General features: G+C 41.7%; 2 protein-coding genes across 4 annotated transcripts in view; one reads left to right on the plus strand and one right to left on the minus strand.

Annotated features, from left to right (window-relative positions):
• Acp1 (acid phosphatase 1) overlaps window positions 1–10,554 on the minus strand; it is a 16,083-nt gene extending 5,529 nt beyond the window's left edge. The window contains exons 1-3 of one of the 2 annotated variants that reach the window (XM_021179424.2): window positions 10,449–10,554; window positions 3,993–4,066; window positions 3,642–3,755 (exon numbers count right to left, since the gene is read on the minus strand). In XM_021179424.2, coding sequence (XP_021035083.1) covers window positions 3,642–3,755; window positions 3,993–4,066; window positions 10,449–10,491 — 231 coding nt within the window. In that variant the 5' untranslated portion in view covers window positions 10,492–10,554. Of the gene's footprint in view, window positions 1–3,641; window positions 3,756–3,793; window positions 3,908–3,992; window positions 4,067–10,448 lie in introns of both variants that reach the window. The other variant, XM_021179423.2, reaches the window with a different exon arrangement.
• A 73-nt stretch (window positions 10,555–10,627) lies between these two features.
• Window positions 10,628–21,098, plus strand: part of Sh3yl1 (SH3 and SYLF domain containing 1) — a 44,241-nt gene continuing 33,770 nt past the window's right edge. The window contains exons 1-2 of one of the 2 annotated variants that reach the window (XM_021179031.1): window positions 10,628–11,188; window positions 18,878–18,988. In XM_021179031.1, coding sequence (XP_021034690.1) covers window position 11,188; window positions 18,878–18,988 — 112 coding nt within the window. In that variant the 5' untranslated portion in view covers window positions 10,628–11,187. Of the gene's footprint in view, window positions 11,189–12,610; window positions 12,803–18,877; window positions 18,989–21,098 lie in introns of those variants that run through there. The other variant, XM_021179030.2, reaches the window with a different exon arrangement.

Genomic DNA, 21,098 nt, shown 5'->3' on the forward strand with positions numbered 1-21,098 from the left:
AATAAGAACAGAGTAATAAGATGCAAACAGGAGAAAAAAAAAAAAAAAATTTTATGTAAAAAAAAAAAAAAAACTGCCTCTAAAAAAAAAAAAAAAAAAAAAAAAAAAAAGCCTAGTTTCCAAAAAACTGGTTAAAAAGCATCAAGTCCCAGTTCAAAAAGCATGCATTGGTCTCCCACAACAAAGCTGCTGAACTGGAGAGCAGAGGAAAAACCAACAGCCAGAAAAAAAGAGACATATCACACTCCTCCATTGCTGGTGGGACTGCAAACTAGTATAGCCACTCAATCACTCTGGAAGTCAAAAATTCTGGAAACTTTTGGAGTCTCCTCAGGAAACTGTAATAGATCTACCTTAACGCCCAGCAATACCAATCTTGGGAATATACCCAAAAGATGCCCCACCAGGCCACAGGGGCATGTGTTCCACTATGTTCATAGCAGCCTTATTTGTGATATCCAGAAGCTGGAAATGATCCAGATATCCCACAACATAAGAATGGATACAGAAAATGTATTTACACATTTACCCAGTGGAATACTACTCAGCTATTAAGAACGAGGACATCGTGAGTTTTGCAAGCACATGGATGGAACTAGAAAATATTATCCTGAGTGATGTAACTCAGTCCCAAAAGGACATGCATGGTACATACTCACTAATAAGTGGATATTAGCCAAAAGGAAAACGAAGAGAAAAAAAAGTACAGAATAACCAAGATACAGTCCTCAGAACTCAAAGAGGTCAACAAGCTGAAGGGCCCCAGTGAGGACACCTCAGTCCTACTTGGGAGAGTGAAGAAAGCAATCACAAGGGCGGAGGGAGGGGCTGAGAGGGAAAGTGGACATGGGGGGAATCATGATGTGGTGTTGGATGAGGGGAAAAGGACTGAAGCCCTGAGGATCAGCAGAAAGAATAGAAACAGGCAACCTTGAACCTCAGGAGACAAGAGGTTGCGGGATCCTCCAGAATGTACCAGAGACCTGGGAGGTGAGAGACTAAGGACTCAAAGGGAGGGACCTTAGATGAAATGCCCTACAGAGGGGAGAGGGAACTTGTAGAGCCCACCTCCAGCAAAAAGACAGGGCATCAAGTGAGGGGGTTGCCATCCCACAGTCACATCTCTGACCCATAATTGATCCTGTCTGAAAGAACTACAGGTATGGAAATGGAGAGGAGCCTGAGGAAAAGAAGGTCCAGTGACAGGCCCAAAGTGGGATCCAGATCAAGAGGAGACCCCAAGGCCTGACACTACTACTGAGGCTATGGAGCACTCACTAAAAGGGACCTAGCATGATTGCCCTCCAAAAGACCCAACAAGCAGCTGAAAGAGTCAGATGCAGATATTTGCACCCAACCAATGGACAGAAGCTGCTGACCCCTGTAGTTGAATTAGGGAAAAGCTGAAAGAAGCTGAGGAGAAGGGCAACCCTGTAGGAGGACCAGCAGTCTCAATTAACCTGGACCCTGGAGAGCTCTCACACACTAGACCACCAACCAGGCAGCATACATCAGCTGGTATGAGGCCCCCAACACACATACAGCAGAGGACTGTCGGGTCTGGGTTCAATCAGGGATGATATAAGTAACCCCCAAGAGACTGGAGGCCCCAGGGAGTTGAGTGGTCAGGTGGGGTGAGGGGGTGGGAATGGGGACATCCTCATGGAGACAGAAGGGCGGGGAGGAGGTATGAGATGTAGAACAGTTGAAGGGTGGACTAGGAGGGGAATAAAATGTGGAGTGTAAATAAATAAATAAATTTAAAAATTTTTTTAAAGTATGGAAACATAAATGTCAATAAATTGGTAAAAAAATTTAAAAAACAAAAATATCAGCAAAAGCAATCAATCAGATAAATTTTCCAAACAAAGTAGAGATACCATCAATTTTTTACACACACTTCTTTTTTTTATTAGATATTTTCTTCATTTACATTTCAAATGCTATCCTGAAAGTTCCCTATACCCACCCACCCCTTCTTCCCTGCTCCCCAACCCACCCACTTCCTGGCCCTGGCATTCCCCTGTATTTGGGGCATATAATCTTCGCAGGAACAAGTTCCTCTCCTCCCATTGATGGCCGACTAGGCCATCCTCTGCTATATATGCAGCTAGAGACACGAGCTCTGGGGGTACTGGTTAGTTCATATTGTTGTTCTTCCTATAGGGTTGCAGACCCCTTTAGCTCCTTGGGTACTTTCTCTAGCTCCTTCATTGGGGAGCCCTGTGTTCCATCCTATAGATGACTGTGAGCATCCACTTCTGTGTTTGCCAGGCACTGGCAAAGCTTCACAAGAGAGAGCTATATCAGGGTCCTTTCAGCAAAATCTTGCTGGCATATGCAATAGACACATACACTTCTTAAAGACAAGAAGACATGCTCTGTGCATTTGGTGAGGTATAGGTACAGACGCTGGCTATGAACCCATCAGATGGCTCCATCTGCGATGCCACTGCCCACAGACTCTCACAACAGAAGCCGCCCGCGCGTCCAGCAGAGGTACAAAAGGAAGAACAATTCAGCACTTAACCCTGCCCAGGGCAAACTACTGTAACACTCAGCAGCGACATGGAAAAGATGCCACATGTGCATGCCCTCCACTGCTGTGCCAGGGACATGGGGCAGACCTGCAATTCCAGCCTGAGGAGGCTGAACCACGAGGACTGCCTCAAGTGCCAGTGTGACCCTGACTCAACAAAACAAAGCGCAAATGATCCTACTCCTATAATGTTAAAACGCACAGTGAAACTTGGGAGGGACCGCTGCACAAGAGGGGAGAAGCAGCCACGCAACCTTGATGATGGACTCAGGCCATGGGGAAGCTGATGACACTGCAAACGGGGACACGTGAGCACACAGGACCAGCAGGGGCGGTTCTCCAGTCGGCCATGCTAAAAGTTCCTATCCCAAGACACTACTCTGAGTTCAAGAGCTAGCACCCTAACCATATGCCATTTACAAACCTAAGTTGAAAGATTAGAAAAATAACATGTTAAGAACTGTACTAAAATAGTTATTTGCATAAAGTGTGGCAATTGGTAAAGAGAAAGAACATAAGGAAAACGTGACACTGACGTACGAAGTATTCTTCACTAGTGCTTTGGAACTAAAAACCAAAGGTAATAAAAAACAACAGTTGAGAACGTTTTTGTTAAAAACAACATAAAAGAACAACTTAATTTCAATAAGGAACTCAAAGAAATACATCAGGCTGCCATCTTCTGGTAATATGGATACAAAACTATCTTCGCCTGTAACTAAAGAGTTTGTTTTTAATTCCAGTCTTCCAGACAGACAAGTGTTAACAACAGCACTACAGCTGTATGTTTAAGGTACTTTAAAGCAAAAAAAGACATGTGTACTAAAAAACTAGTACCATAAGCAGAAATGTCTAGCCAAAGAGTCTGTACATGGTAACAAAATGAAGAGCACAGCCAAGTCTGGCTCACAGCATTGTCTCACTATGGTTTATGACTTTTATCTGCACTTTAACACGTTACCCAAGGTCATCCAAATCTTCCACAACTACACAGGCCGCAAGTTAGTCGCCCCCAACCAAATACATGCTGCAACACACAGGGTGGTCAGACTCTCAAGCTATGGGATTCTATGTAGTAGAAATTAAACGAGATCTTTTCTACCTGTCTTGCCTTATGGGCTGTGCTAATGCCATGATTTCTTAGGCAGCTGACAGCTCTTGGGTCTGGGGGCCGGCCCACGTTCCAGTCGGAAACGGCGCTGCTGTCAATGGCCCACTGTAACACAAAACATATGTCAAGCTGCAGTACGGTACCTGCCGTGCAATGTGCTGCATGTGGACGCCATGTTTTCTCATGCAGTTCTGCCCTCGATAGTCAGGAGGGTTCCCCACTTCATAGGTGGATGTAGCCGCACTGTCTATCCTCCACTGCAGGAGAGAAAAGAAGTGTTCTGGCACCTGGCTGTCCAAAGGGATTCAGTCTGGACTCAGCACACTACTGAATGGTACTCACATTATCGGAAACCTTTTCATCAGTTACCAGTTTTCTGAATACTGCTTCTGCAATGGGTGACCGGCAAATGTTACCTTAAAAAGAGAGGGAGAAGACAGATAGAGGTTATTAGCTGTGGCAGAAAGGTAGATACAAATTCCTGGCCCAAAGATTGAGTGGATTACTCCCAAAGTGGATGCCCAATGCCTGCATCTAAGGTTGGCAAGACAGTACAGAATTCCCTGACAGAACCAGATTCATGGTCCTGACAGAATGGCTGAGGTAACTAAACAGCAAGAAAGCAAGTAAAACCCAAATCAATTTTCACTAGCAATGAACCAAGACCAAATCCTGAAATCAATGAAGTAAGTTGTCATCAGCTACATTTAAAATAAAGTATAATAGAAAGGAAATAGGTATTTTTAAGTATACCATATATAATAAAGACTAGTAATACTTCAAAACAAAACACAAGGCAATTCAATACAAGCTTTATTAAGTAATCATATGTAAAGCCTTGTCCCAAGAAGCCTATGGTCCCCACGAGTTAGCCAGCTGGAGGAACAGGGAGGTTCCTCTTGCCGGCCCCACCTGCCCCAACTTCTGACATCAACAGATAGGTCAGCCATACTAGTTGGCTACAAATCTGCCTTCCCTTCCCACAACTGCTGGGTTTGGTGATTCCTTAGAATGACCATAGAATTCAGATAAGCAGTATAGTCAAAACTCATAAAAAGATACAGATTGGAGAGAGATGGAAGAAGGGAAAATGTATTCTGGGGGAACCAAATATGAAGTCTTCTTGTCCCTGGGGACACCTAACCCTCCTGTCATTGACAATATGCTGAGAGTATTACTGCCAAGCTAGGAAGCTCAGCATATTACTGATATTCAGAGCTCCTAGTTAAATGCGAGAGGGTAATGACTCAGGACCCAAATGAGTCCCCCCAAAAACACAAACTATGGGGCCTCCATTGTTCACAGATACTCCATCACTCCAAGAAAATACCAGGGAAATCAAGGATGGCTTTCTAAGAGCCCATCTGGTCAAGAACCAAATTCCTTGCTACACCAAGAAAGACAAATGACACCTTAGCTCTGCAAGCAGATAAAGAAAGAGACAGGCTCGTACACTGAAAAGACACAAGGCACAAGATAACAACAACAACAACAATGAATGCGGATAAACTAGTGCTGTAATGGTATGAGACCAGAGAAACGAAAAGATTCCACAAAGCTAAGTGAGATGCCAGGGAATCTAAGCTTGAGCTGATGTCCATAGGATAAGAAGTTTAAATAGCACCGTGGGAGGACCTGAAGGCTGTACTCGTCTAGACACAGAAGGCAGGGCCTGGGACATGGAGCCCTAATCCCACGCCAAGTCTGTACTTGGTGCATCCAGGGAGAACCTGAAGGTTCCAACAATGTGGCTTACCAAACACATTTATCTTGTATGCCTACTACTTTTGAGCCAAATACTATGGTAGGCCTGCAGATAGAAAGTTGTTTAAGATAAAACCTCCTCTTACAAGGTGGGACGTTCAGAAAAGCTCAGGGTGGAAGACAGTGACACTCTGGGAGGTTACATGAAAAAGCCAATGGGAAATGGTCTAAGGTGTGAGTCCTATGCTCACCCACCCACGCTTAAATCACCCCCAGACAGCTCTGATAAGCAGGTTTATATGAGAAAAACACAGAAGATTTCATCAGTTTATCTGACAGGAAAGCTTTCAGATTGAAGAGGCAAAGAGTTGGAAAAAACTATCCCACTCCCATTTGTCAAGTTTTATGACTAAGTCTGATAAGAACTGAGACTGAACGAAGCAGTTTGGCCTAATGAAACAAATGCAGGGAGACCTGTAGGAGGCTCGTGAGGTCTGTGTCTCACGCTTTCCTCTTTGTGTGGGATCAACTCTGACACACAGACTTTTAAGAAGAGGGATAATATTTTTAGGTTTCAGATTTCTAACAAGAAACTAGAGGAGTTATAGGTTCTATGTCCTATCAGAGGAGCTGTGCTTGGCTTAAGGAACAAGAGGTGGGAAGGCATGGGCTAAGAGAGACTTTGTTTAAGGTACACAGCAAGACAAAACACTGTATTTGGGTGTATCACCTAAGCCTTAACATTAAGGAAAAAAAAAAAGCAAGAAAGAAACTGTATGTGAGAGGTCAAAATTTCCTGGCTTCTGATGCACAACCAGACATTCTAAGATGTGATGAAACATGGATGCTCTGGTCCCTGGACCAGTTCCTGCCATGACTGCACATCCTTCCATATCTACAAAACTATGTACTTGGCTTCTTTGTGTGTGTGTGTGTGTGTGTGTGTGTGTGTGTGTGTGTGTGTGTGAGAGAGAGAGAGAGAGAGAGAGAGAGAGACTCTGTGTGTGTTTGTGTGTGTGTGTGTGTGTTTAATAGTAATAACAGTTTCATCAATTAACCATTAAAGCTAAGACAGGAACTCATTTTAAATGTCCTCCATATGCTAGTCCCGGTTGTGAAGGTTTCCTTTCCACATTCTAATTTCTGTCTGGTTTTTCTGTCTTTGTGTGGGTGCAAGTGTGCAGATGTATACAGAGAAGAGGGGTGGTACTTCTCAGAAGTTGTCCACTTTGTTTTTTGAGAGAGGGTTTCTTACTAGTTTAAGAGTAACCTTAGTAGGCAGGATAGGCTGGCTGGCCAGGAGGCTCAGGAAACCAACAACTTCTATCTACCTAGTGTGGGGATGATAAAAGTATGTTACCATGTACAATTTTTGTTTGTTGTTGTTATTGTTTTGTTTTTCTTTTATTTAAGCATAGGTTCTTGGAATAAAACCCAGGTCCCTCATGTTTACAAGGTAAGAACTTTACTGATTAAGCTCTTCCTAGCCCTGTTTTGTTTTGTTTTTGTAAAGACCACCATCAGCACTGTTTCACTAACCAAAAGGCTTCTGGCACATCACCACATATCCAGGCAAAACAGCCAATAGTGGTAAGCAGGTTAGGATAAACATTATTATTCTGGAAGTTTAGAAGTTACCAAAGTGTAATATTTTAGCATGTAAAAATAAAAGGCAAGACATCTATATAAGAAAAATTATCATTAAATACGAAGTAATAGTCTTGTTTCTTTGTAAAACTGTGGGCCATTTCATCATTTGAGCATATTCACTCCTACCCTGCCCCCAGATAGCTGTATTTAAAGGTATGTAGGTATAGATTAAAAGTACCCTATCTCTACAGAGACTACAAATCATACACCTACAACATTAATAGAAGGGAACTCTCAATACTAATAACTTGCCTCTAGCTTACCAATTTATGTTATTAAAATTAATGTTATTAAAAAAACACAGGGCTAGGTTAGACCCCTGACCCCATCAAAAATGAATAAATAAAAGCATACATATATACATTAAGAGTGAGTACACTGGCCATAAGAAGAACACTTTATGGTTTGACTTCCACAATTCCACAAGTCCTGGAAACTTAAACATGGCCTTATTTCTCTTACGACCACTGTGACTAGGGCTGAGATAATACCTGCCTTTGTTGGGTCCCATCCAGCTTCAGAGCTTTCACTGTGCTCCAAAGGGGCTCTTGGGAGAATGCATCTGTGCCATCCTCAAATGTTCCTAGGCTAGCAACTGACTACAACACATCTAACTTCGGAGGCTGTCCCTGCTTCTCCCAGGGTCTCCTGCAGCCTAATCTCCACAATGCAGGTGGAACAAATTATATCCCTCCCCATTTCTGCTCCAGACCTCTCATGGCTTATCTCACTCAGAGCAAACCCAAGTCTTCATACAGCTTCCTATGGTATTTGGACTCCAAACAGGGGCCCAGAAATAACCATTCTTGGCCTACCATATTTCCATACAGCCCAAAGGGTTAACCAAATTTTTAGTTTTAGGTCATTAAAAAATAATGCAAATGCAGAAAATCTTGTAATACGTGAAAACTCTATCAAGTCCCAATGCTGGTATCCAGGAACGAGCTCTACTGAACAGAACCAAGCTATGGCTACACTAAGTTTGCAGCACATGAAGTTTAAGGATTCACTCCAGCTCTTTACAGCGGATGTAGATCCCTGCCCTAAAGTATCTGCTGTACATACGGATCTCATTTCTCGTATTTAGAACGATCCAAGTTTGGTACCCACAGGAAAAGAAATCGGGGCTGAGAAAGGCTGCCTGGTCTCCAAAACCATGACTTCTCTGGTTACAACTTTTACCTGAAGACCTCATGCTCTGTCTTCTGAGTAGAGACAGGCCCCTCGCCACCTTCATGTCTCTGCTCACCTTCAGATGAGTCCTGACTACAGACTACACCCTGCTCCCACTCTGCTTTGGCTCATAGTGAACACCTCACCAACTGTATGAAGCCACTGGCATTCCTTGACTGATGGTGACTAGAAAGTACTGGCTTCAGAACAGCTGGACTTCATCTGTGGTGTTCACCACTACATGCACCTCCAGTGGCAAAAACAAAATACTGAATTATATTGACGTCAAACATATGCAAGCATGAACTTCCTTTAAAAGTCATATTGGTACAATATGCCAGCACAGATAACTATAAGCAGCAACGGGGAAATAAGGCCAAAGTTTTACTTTGTTCCTCATAGAAATTACCTAGTACAGATATCTTGCAACTATCACACACATTACCTTGTACTGAAAAGTGGAAAAATAAAGGAAAAAAGCTATTGCCCACAAGACAGATAACTCTTCCGAAGAGCTCAACAGGCTGTCAAATAAAAATGCAATTTATGGAATAAAATATCTCTCTGGGGGTGGGGGGTAAAAAGAAGTGACCAATGGTCTGGTCTTACTAGTTTAAGAGTAACCTTAGTAGGCAGGATAGGCTGGCTGGCCAGGAGGCTCAGGAAACCAACAACTTCTATCTACCTAGTGTGGGGATGATAAAAGTATGTTACCATGTACAATTTTAAGATTGGGGATAAAAATTGGGGATAAAAAATCCTTGACTTTTTTTCCTTCATTTTGACTTTATAAAACATATAGCTTTTCAAGCAAAACCCAACATTAAGGTACCCAGTAAAGTTAACCATACCATCAAGGCATAGGACAGCAACAGTTTCTTATGGGCAGTCCCCACAGGTGGGTGGGAAAGATAAAGCGAGGTGGACAGAAAGTCTTGGCAGACTTCTAGCCTAAAGAGGAGTGTCACTCTGTAGGAAAAGCAGAGGACAAAAGACAAATAGCTGGACTGTTGACAATTTAACCCTTGCCCCTCAGGGCGGAGGCAAGAACTCTGAAAAAAGAAAGAATTGCATATTATGTAAAGGAGAATCAAGGTTGAAATTCTGTGTTAGAAGGTACTTGAAAGATTATTCATTTAAAAACAAAACTGTTTTTCATGTGGCATGAGTAATTGTCCTAGAGACTGAAAACCAAGGTTTCAGAGAGACCTAAAGAAGAGAGACTGGCTGAGAACCACAGCAACTGTGACTCAAGGATGACATCAACAAACCTGTCACAGAATGGTCTTCCTGTAACCTAGGCTCACCTTGGCACAATGGGGAACGGGGGGGGGGGGGGTTTCCGGCAAGAACTCCAGCTGTTCTAATAGAAGGGGCCAGCTTAGAGTGTCTACAGATATGGCCACCTGGGCCAGTTAGCAGGTGAGAGGGTTCAAAGGAAGAAAAGCAAGTTAGGTGACGGACAAGAGCATGAGGGAATGACAGGGATGATGATTAACCGTCATCGAGTCCTTGACTGATTAATAAAAGAAGACAACTCTCAGAACGTCGGTGATGGCGTATCCCCAGAGGATGTGATCATAAGGGCACTGACCTAGTCAATGGTTTAACCCAGTAGATTCACAATATGAGGAAATTACTGTAAGGTAATGAAAGATACAAGTGTGGCTGAGCAGAAGAAAATACATCCCGATGCGTGCTCTTGGGGCTAACCTCTCTACCTCCATGTCTCCCCTTCTGTGATTCCCGTCCACAGGATTCATGCTCTGGCCACCCTGAAGGACCATGATGCCTTGCCTCACCACAAGCCTAGAATCAACAACCATTCAAAAGGGGCCTGAACCTCTAAAACTGAGTCAAAACAAATCTATTTTCCCTAAAGTTGTTTTGGTTGGATATTTTTCAGCACAGAGATTTGGAAGTAACTGCCAAAGCAGATGATGGGCGACTCTCAGACTTAAAAGAGGAGGAGCAAGTGAGGGGGTCTACGGGCTTGGGAGAGAGAAGTCACACAAAGACTTGTGGTTGAAGGGCACTCGGGAGGGTGACATGGGCTTGGGAAGGGCATAATCTGGGACAAAAATTACACAGATCTCGGGTTCAGAGGAGTACCAGAAGATGGGGGATGCATATGAAAAAGGCAGACAAACACGGGCCCAACCAAGGCCTTCTGATCTGCTTCCCTCCGCCCAGCGCTCTTGTTCGGAAGCTTAACAGGGAGAGCACTTCAGGGTCCCAAAGAAAAAGACCCTTAAGTCGGCGAGTCCTTACCGAGACACACGAACAGCACTGACTTGGACCCAACCTCTGCCATGTTTCGGTGCAGACCCTGGCGCCCAGAAACCGCGTAGGGACGAGGCGCATGCGCACTGCCAGGGTTCTGACCGTGGACATGCGCAGTCCGCCGCCCCACGTTCGTACGCCGCCAGAGGCGGGGCCAAAAGTCGCCTAGAGGGCGGGGCTGAGGCGTTGGGGTTGGCAGCCCGGGCTAGCGTTCCCTCCGAGCTCTGCCCTGGTCGCACGTCTAAGGAGTGAGGGCGGGGTGAACGCGGGGCGACCCCCAGAGCAGCTTGGGTGGCACGGTGTTGAGCAGGGAGGATTAGGATGTGCCAGGGCAGCCAATGAACTCAAGGATAGCGGCTTGTAGAGCCTCCTAGGGTGGCTCCTCCGATCGGAGCTACCCGCCCTTCCAAGCTAAGTGTTACCCCTTTGGACCACCGACCCCAGGCCGCGCCACGGTACTTAGCAGTGGGTTTCCCCGATTAAGAAGAGGGGGTGATTTACAAGGCTTCAAAGGAATGAGGCGGGTGGACGCAGATGAGCTACGTTCTGAGCAAGGGTATAGGACCAGTGATCGCTTTGGCAAAAACAGGGCATACACCTATTCCCTTACCTGGGTCAGGTGTGTGCCCGCTGGGCGGGTCCTGTCGGGGAGGCGGACCAAGGAGAACGCTTCCCTCTTCCTGGACTGGAGTGAGGAGCTCGGGCACGGAGAGGAGCGGCGGGCACCAGTGAGTAAGGGTCTGAGCGGCTGGGGCGTGTCGGCACCGCAGCAACTCTTCCTCTTGCGATGGGCGTTGTGAATGAGGAGAGAAAACAGTCAAGTCTCTGGGTTTGTCTGGGCACATCCACCAAGATCATACTGCACGGATCCTTTTGTAAATCCTCAGAACTCAAGATTAGTTTCTACACTCCTGGCTAAAGGTTTTGGTTGATTGTTAACCATAGTCGTTCCGGTTCAGTGCAGAAAAAAAAAAAAAAAAATTCCTCCTGCATTTCCAGTTTTGAAGACAGACTTTCATTTTGTTATTTTTTTCCCTAATATCTGATGTTTTATCATCTTCTGGTTTCAAATTGTTTTGAGAATGGGCATCCTGTGTACTTGACACAGATGAAGGAGGTGCAGATTTGGGGTTTGTGTAGGGCCTTTGTGGGAATGTGATCTCTGGGAAGGGATCGTCCCTAGGGGAGGGGCTCAAATGCGTTTGGGGCTTCCAGAGGTAGAGATGTCAGGACTTTGACAAAGTGTCTTTGGTTCTGCAGTACTTTACAAAGAGGGGTGGTGTGGAGGGTAATTTGATTGCTGCATCTCTAGTACATAGTGCCTGTATGGTTTTTTTGTTTTGGTTTGGTTATTGTTTTTTTGGGTTTTTTCTTTTAGTGCTCTGAACAATAGGAGTAGGTAACAATAGGGAGCAGGTTTCGCCCCTGGCAAAATGTGCCGGCTTCTTTTCAACAGATGTTACTACTGCCCTGCCAAGGCAGACCAGGGAAGAAAGACTTGAAGGAACCACCTCCATCTGGAGGAATGCCCTGCCCTGGGGCAGAAGCCTTGCCCTGTTCTGTGTTTACCAAGGGAACAGGTTCTGTATTCCTGCTGGCCCAGGTATTTTCCTTGAGATATGAGGAAATGTTTCGATTACTAATGAGTTAGTTCACTTGTACACAAAGTTTAGAGAATAACACGGCTGGGTTAAAGGTGCTGTTTTATTCTGCTCTGTGGCCTGTTATTGAAATACCATAGTAGCATCTGGTTGTTTGCAAATTGCTATGTTGGAGGTTAAAATAGACTAAGTGATAACATTCATCCTGTTTTTTGCATCTTAACTAAGGAGAATTGGTTATTGGCTCATTGTGTTCAATGTCTGTGAAATAAGTCAACATTACCTTGGTTTTTGTTTTTTCTCTTTTTTACCTTTCAAAGAAAAATAGCTTTAAAACTCTGGTTACATTTACTCTGTTTTTTTTTAATTGATACATTGTGACTAAGAGTCCTTGTCCATTCACACATTTGCAGGTAGTATTGTGAAGTCGCAGGACTCTACCATTACATTCACTTATTCCCCCCCCCCTTTTTTTTTACTGACATGCACAAAGCATGCATCTGTGATCTTTTCCTATCCCAACATTTCCCTCAATTTCTCTGGGAAGCAGGTACAAAGCAAAGATTTTTCTGCCCTTTGCTTCCAGTTCTTTGTCCCCATTCAAAGCCTTGGGGAGATGGGGGGAACAGTGGGGTTCACATGGATAATTTGGTTGTAATTTTTGCTTAAGGAGATTAATGGTCTAGCTAGGAACATGGACTGCGACTTATGATATGACAAACTTGGTCTCCCTACGACAAAGTAAGTAGTCAAAGCTCAAGCCCCAGAAAGACTACAGTGATCTAGAAACAAAGGCAGGCGGTGTCAACAGCGTGTTTAACTGTGCATCTCAAGAAAGGCAGCATCTCAGAGCCTCCTGAGAGACTTAACCTTTGGGCAGAGGCAGGGCGGGCAGGGGTGGTAAGGTTTTATCAACTATTCTAAAAACAGTATTAACTTAGTTGTGTTCTTATTTCTTTGATTTATAATGGAATTTTTATCAAATTAGCAAATTAACCCATGTAAATTAAAATTTGAGGACATGGTTTAACACAGAATGAAAATTTAGAAAGCCATTTCTAGATGCCCTTTTCCCAAATGTGCCCTTTTTATATTTCTGTTGATGTTTGGTTTTGTTTGTTTAAAACGTTTAATGGTTTTGAGAGTTGATTGTTGGTGACATTAATTTATGATCTATAAATTATCTATAGCAAGAGCATACAAAGCAAGTCTCAATGGATACAAGAAAATTTAAATAACACCCTGTATCCTATCAGACCACCACAGAAATGAAAGAAAGAAAGTTTACCAACTCATGGAAACTTGACTGAAAAGTGGGTCAAGACAGAAATCACTTTCTAGAATTGAGTGAAAACGAATATACAACATACCTAAATTCATAGAACACAAGGCTGTTTTAAGAGGAAAGTTCATAGCACTAAGTGCCTACATGAAATAATTGGAGCAATCTCATACTAGCAGCTTAAAAGAACACTTGAAAGCTCTAGAACAAAAGGAAGAAATCACACCCAAAGGGAATGAACAGAAAAATAATCAAATTCAGGGTGAAATTTAAAAAAAAAAAAATAGAAACAAAGAGGACAATACAAAGAACCAATGAAGTGAAGAGTTTGTTCTTTGAGAAAATCAATAAGATTGCAAAGCCTTAAATTAACTAAAGAGTGGAGAATGAATACCCATATTAACAAAATTAGAAGTGGGAAGTGGGACATAAAAGGCACCAAGGAAATCCAGAATATCATAAGGACACACTGTAAAACAAAGACAAACAAACAAACAAAACCTGTACTTCACTGAGTTGGAAAAGCTAAAAATGAAAAACAAAAAATATGATAGAATTTTTGATACATACCACTTACCAAAGTTAAATCATGATCACATAAGCAATTTAAACAAACCTATAGCCCACAGTGATATTAATAGAAGTAGTCATTATAAGTCTCCCAAACAAACCAAAGCAACAACAAAAAATACTTAAACAAACAAACAAAGCCTTGTTTTAGTACAGATTTCTACCAGACATTCAAAGAAGCATTAATCCCAATACTCCTCAAATTATTCTACAAAATAGAAATAGAAGGAACATTGGCCAGTTCATCTTAAAAGTTCACAGTTACCCAAACCATCTAAAGACCCAACAAAAAGAATTACATACCAATTTTTCATATAAAATACATGTAAAAATTCTCAGTAAAATATTTGCAAAACAAATCCAAAAAACACTTCAAAGCAGTCATCAACCATGATCAAGTAGGCTTCATCCTAGAGATTCAGGGATGGTTCAACATGCATAAACTGATAAATTAATTGACCATTTCAAATGTAATTTCACAAACTGAAAGAAAAAAAAAACCACATAATCTTCTTGTTAGGTGCAGAAAAGAGCTCTGGTAAATTCAGCATCCTTCATGATAAAAGTCCTGAAGAGATTTAGGGATATAATGAATGTATGTCAATGTAATAAAGGGAATTTACAGTAAGCCCATAGCCAACATCAATTTAAATGGAGAGAAATTCAGGTACAACACAAGATTTCCCACTCTACATACCTATTCAGTGCAGTATTTGAGGTCTTAGCTAGAACTATAAGAGAACCAACTGATGGAGATCAAGGGGATACAGATTAGAAAGGAAGAAGTCAAAGTATCTTTATTTACTAGGACATTCCTACAGTTGATAAACACTTTCATCAAAGTCGCTGAATAGCAAATTAACTCACAAAAATCAGCAACCCATCCATGTACAACTGACAATCAGACTGAGAAAGAACTCAGGAAAGCAACACCTTTCACAATAGCCTTCATCTCATTGGCACAGGAAGTGACTTTCTGAACAGAATACCCTTCCTACAGGCCCTAATATTAATAATTAGTAAATGGGACCTCATGAAACTGAGACACTTTCATACAGCAAAGAACACTGTAATTTACATAAAGTGATAGCCTATGGATTGGGGATTTTTTTTTCACCAACTCTACATCCTAAAGAGGACTAATATCCAAAATGTATAAAGAACTCAAAAACTAAATATCAAGAAAACAAATAATCCAATGTAAAAAATGGAGTACAGATCTAAAACAGAATTCTCTATAGAGAAAACTCAAATGGATGAAAAACACTTAAAGAAATGTTCAGTATTTTTAGCCATCAGGGAAATGCAAATCAAGACTTACCTTGAGATTTCATCTTTAACCCACCTGAATGGCTAAGATCAATGAAAGCACATGACCGTTGATGCTGGTGACTGTGCAGAGTATCAGGAGCACCCATTCACGGCTGGTGGCAGTACAAACTTGTATAACCACTATGACATGAAATTGATGGAACTAGAAAAAGATCATCTGAGCTATCCCGGACCCAGAAAGACAAATAGTCTCTCATCTGTAGATGTTAGTTATTATATCATTGATAAGCAAGCTAACATCTGTAGACACACGAAGGGTAGGTATAAAGTAAGGGTCTTGAGGGTGCAGATAGATATCATTCGAAATGGAGTAAAATACATAGTTATGGATGGAGACTGGGCTAACAGGATCAGGTGGGGATGGAGAGGGAGTATGGGGAAATACAGTTAAAGTTAGGAGCCACTTGAGGGGCAGTGTGGAAACCTAATACAGTAGAAGCTTCCTAAAATATATACCTATATGAAGGTAATCTAAGTGCAGTCTACTAAGAATGGGGGAAACAGAATCACATCAGGCCATCTCTTGTCACCAAGTGAAGTTTCCAATACTAAGATTCAGCTACCATCTAATTGGGTTGTTGGCCAACAAGAAGTCCATGGGAATCCCAAGCTGATGCCAAGATAATAGTTTGCTCTCCACAAACTGACAGCAAGGTCCCATTGTTGAAGACAATACTTATGCAATTCACTGAACGTGGAATAGTTGAGCTTGTACCTACATAGAGCTTGTGCTTCTAGGTTCTAGTATCTTTGGTACAGGAAGGCATTCTGTACTTCCCAAATGAAGCAAGCACAAAGCCAGCCACAAACTCTTGCCTACAGTGGTGTTCTACCTTCAAAGTATGCTAGGATATTGGTGGCATAAAGCTTGTGGGACTGACCAAACAATATCTGATTTGACTTAAGGCCCACTCCACAAGACAGTACTCATACCTGGCACTGCCTTTGTGACCAAGAACCAGAAACTAGAAAGTAGACCTGACATTCTGCTATACTCAAGGATCAGTGCCTTGCTCAACCATCATCAGAGAAAATTCCTCCTGTAGCATGTGGGAACAAATACAGAGTCCTACAGACAGACATTGTGCAGACATTGGGAGTCCTTGGAACACTCAGTCCCAAATGGGATGTCAACATCAAACCACTGTCCTCATGGATTAGGGAAACCCAAGGAAGAGGAAGTAGAAAGACTTTTAGAGCTGGACAGGATGGTGGACACCAGGAAAATGAGGCCTTTTAAATCAACATGCTCAAAGCACATAGAAACTCACAGACTGGGGCAGCATGCGTAGGACCTGCCTGGATCTGCACTGGGCCCTCTGTGGATCTATAATAGCTTCCAGTTTAGTGGTGTTATGGGATCCCTGAGTATATGGTTGAGTGGATCTCTGATTTTTATGTCTTCTCTTGGGTTCCTTCCCTTCTGTTTGTTTGTCTTCTCCCAGGTCTTTTATCTTTTATTTTGTTATACTTTATTATTATTGACTAGAAACCTGTTTTGTTTTGTTTTGTTTTTTCTAAGAGACAGAAAGGGGTGGATCTGGATGAGAGAGGAGTGAGGAGGAACTGGAAAGAGAAGAGTAAAGGGAAACTATAATCAGGATATATTATGTGGGTAAAGACTCTATTTTCAATATGGGGCGGGGGGAGAGGAGGCGGTGAGGAAGAAATAGAAATAAGTAAAGCCAAGTTTGTAACTTTGCCAGGAATGTGAGAAATCTACACTGAAGTGCTGCTCACGTAACATTTAATAGTCTGTACCATGCAGGTGTTGCCGATGTGAAGTCGCTAACTCTGTCAGGAATTTCGTTTTTTTTTTTTTAAGATTTATTTATTTTTATTTATATGAGTACATTATAGCTGTCTTCAGACACACACCAGAAGAGTGCATTGGACCCCATTACAGATGTTTGTGAGCTACCATGTGGTTGCTGGGAATTGAACTCAGGATCTCTGGAAGAGCAGTCAGTGCTCTTAGCCACTGAATCATCTCTCCAGCCCCCAAGGAATTGCTGGTAAAAGAATAAAATACCACTTTAGATGACTCTTTGGAAACATAATTAGCCATGCACTTATTATTATGAACTACTATGAACTAGCAATTTCTATTATTGATGTTTATCAAAAAGAAATAAAACATTTATGCATATGTGACCATGATGGGAATATTTATAGAAGTTTAGTTTGGGATAGCTCCAAACTGGAAACAACCTGTTTATTAAAAAAAAAAACTAGTTAGAAGACTATATTGTGGTGTTCACATATATAAGGAGAAAAAATAAATGGGCTTCTGATCTCTGCCCAACATATATGACTCCCACTTGTTTTATTATGTATTAAGGTAGTTGGGAAAGGTAAAACCCTTTTTCTCACACATGAAATTCAAACAGATAAAACTGATAGAGAATAACAAATCTTATTGACGCTGCAGATGGGCAAGGCAAACCAGAATTGTTTAAAGGAGATGGGACTCTTGTACAAATGGCATCAGCTACACAGGTAAATTTGAGAACCAGTATTTAAATATTCTGTAGTAAAATTGAGTTAAAAATGCACATTACCATACATACTGTGAGGATACTGGTTTAAAAAGAATACCATACACAACATATACACTTAATTTTGCTTTTGCAAACTGGAAATGCACCCTCTCCCCCAAAATGCCATTGATAGACTTTCCCATAACTTTATTCTTACTAATGACCTTGTGTTGGGCTACAAAGAACCAAACAGTTATCTTCTAAGGAAGACAAACAAGACTCTGCCATGACTCTGGTTCCCTTTCTGCTTCTAAAACAAATTACATAGTCCAAGCTTACCAGCTGCCAATATGCATCTGTACTGTGCTCTTAGATAGCTCTAGACTTTGATAAATAAAAGGTTTCCCCCATACTACTTGGTCATTCCCAATGTCAGGTTACCAGGCGAAGTGGTGGCATGGATGTCATCGGCAGTTTCCATCTAAAACACTTGACCATAGACAATCAGATGAGGACCCCAGCTGCTGAACTCACCTGGCCTTATGTTTGCCCATCCCAAGACAAGAGAGTGGTGCCCCTTCTCCAGCCTGCTTCGGAGTTCAAGAGTTGCATGTATTCTGTTATAACAATGAAACATGTTTATGCTGGGAATGTAAAATGTTATGTTAAGAGCTAGCATATATTACTGGGCCTATTAACTTAGTTTCTGAGCATCCCAGAGTTTTACTTGTGACAGCCAGACATTTCCAAAATTTCTAATGAGAAAGGCCAACTGTATCAAATATTATGTCTACTAAAAGCAATTATAAAGTATATCTTTTGTTAATTCTCAAAATCAATATTTTTTATTGACACTGAAATAATTATGGGGAGAAGATACTTAACGAGGAGAGAAGGCCAGCCAGCTTTTGCCTAGGATTCCATGATCCCATGTTTTCATAAATCGTGAGAGTTTGAGTGTTTAGTGTTAGCTATCTGCAAGATTTCACAGCTTGAGGACACAGACCTGAGTAATCAGTGAGAACCAGAAGCCATTCCCTTTGGTGGAGTTTGACTTTAAATGCGTAATTGTGTGAGAGAAAAGTGAAGCTGAAATATATTCTGAAACTAGATTCTTTTTCCCCACTACAGTATGTTTTTTTACTCTTTCAGTGAATAATCCAATACCTTCTAATCTGAAATCAGAAGCAAAGAAGGCTGCCAAAATATTAAGAGAATTTACAGAAATAACTTCTAGAAATGGACCTGATAAGATCATTCCTGGTAGGTATATTTCTACATGTTTCTTTTCTGTGCTGCTTTCTGTATGGCTTAGTGTTTCTTAATGGGTGCCCTATGGAGACGTGTAAGCACTTAGACTACCCTAGTCTCACACCTTGGAGGGGGAGCACTTGGCGGGCAGCCCTCCAGCCAATCAGAAGAGGACCTCAGAGGGGCAGGCAGTCCTCCAGCCAATCAGCAGGGGACCTTAGAGGGGCAGCACTTGGCAGACAGTCCTCCAGCCAATCAGCAGAGTACACACTGTATACACTTTCACTTTGCTTTTCTCCACATAGAAGTACCAGCCTAACACCTTGAGTCCCTGCTCCATTTAGCTTTTAAAACTCTTTTCTTTTTAAATCAATTTTCAGGGAATTTGCAAACACATTTTTTCAAAACTTTTAGCTAATCTCTTAGATAAATTTTTATGATGTAAGCTTTCTCAAGCACTTAATGGTGTTTCTAAAAAAAAAAAAAAAGGAAATTGTATTTACAAGTAACATATTTCATGTAAGCAAAAGGCACCAAAGAGAATTTGGTACCATAATTCTGATGAACACCATACTTGGCTTTCTGTTCTTTTAAATGACACAGTTCTTTTACAGCGAAAGCTTTCGTCAACAATACAAATCTGTAGCTCCTGAAATGATACATAACAAGTGTGGCTTTAATCCTGTGTTCACACACAGGCTGATGTAGCTCATCAAACCCAAATCTTCCCTTGCAATGAAACAGAGTGAATATATAATATTATCTTTAAAAAGCAAGAAATTTTTAATACCAGAATCAAACATGAGTGTTGACAGATACATTTTAATTTGTGATTTTTTTCTTTCTATAGAAAATATTCGATTTCTATGATTTTTTTTTTAAAGAAGCCACTGGTCAGTAATTGCCAATACAGTTTTGTATTAGTATCTCCTTGCTTATCAGAATTCCAGTCCTGTAATGCCATTCCACTGGACTGAATTACACTCAGAACAGTAGAGAAGTGCTTGCTCTAATATGTTTCTCATGTGACTTTCGAGTCGTCAGACTGACCACTTGCAAACTGACCCAGAGGTAAATCCTGGGAATCATTGCCAGTTGGTTAGTATAACCAGCATCCAGTTGTTTCTGACAATGTTTCAGGGAATGCTCTTTTTATGTCTAAAAATAATTGTATTGAACAGTGCTGAAAAATTCTCCTAATTAAAGTGTGTGACTGTCCTTCAGTCAAGAAACACTCAATTTTTTTTTCTAAGCGGATGTCTTGAAATTATACAATAGAAATAGAAAGGATTGATAGAACATTGTTAGAGTAACTGTTAGCAGAAGTTATAGTTAGGTCACCTCAGCAGTACCCTCCATCTAGAGAGAACTTTGCTGTTTAGGGTAGGCTCTGACCTCGCTGCTGAGCAACCCTGGAAGCTTTGATCTGCTCAGGAACATGCATTTGCATTTCCCACAAGGTCTCCAGTGAACTGCATACATGCACTCATTTCAAAAGTAGAGCTTTTAAGCTTAAGGATGAATGCAGAGGAGAATCTAAGCTTTCAGTAGGAGCATGCTGCAGCGAAGGTGGGAAGCAGCTCTGTTGCTACCAACTGGTGCTAAAGGCTGAGGTAGAGACTTAATTTAGAAAGTAAACCTTCACAGCCGGGCGTGGTGGCGCACGCCTTTAATGCCAGCTCTCAGGAGGCAGAGGCAGGCAAATTTCTGAGTTCAAGGCCAGCCTGGTCTACAAAGTGAGTTCCAGGACAACTAGGACTACAGAGAGAAACCCTGTCTCATAAAACCAAAATGAAAGAAAGAAAAGAAAAGAAAGAAAAGAAAAGAAAGAAAAGAAAAGAAAAAAAAAGAAAAGAAAGAAAGAAAGCCTTTCCAAGCATGGTCTGTTGTTACAAATGAGGAGACGGTTGCAGATTATTTAGGAATCACTAGTGTTTTATTGTCTCTGAATCTGGGTGGATAATGTATAAAAAAAAATGGTAGTTGGCATGTGAAGAATGCTCACTTTCAAAACCATGCTGTTATGGGTAATGTCTTCAAATTGAGGCATTAGTAACATTAGAAGCATCGATACCAGAATGACATGTATAGGACATGGTACCAACATGTGGCACTAAAATAA

This window comes from Mus caroli, chromosome 12, assembly GCF_900094665.2.
Source record: "Mus caroli chromosome 12, CAROLI_EIJ_v1.1, whole genome shotgun sequence".
Taxonomy (NCBI): domain Eukaryota; kingdom Metazoa; phylum Chordata; class Mammalia; order Rodentia; family Muridae; genus Mus; species Mus caroli.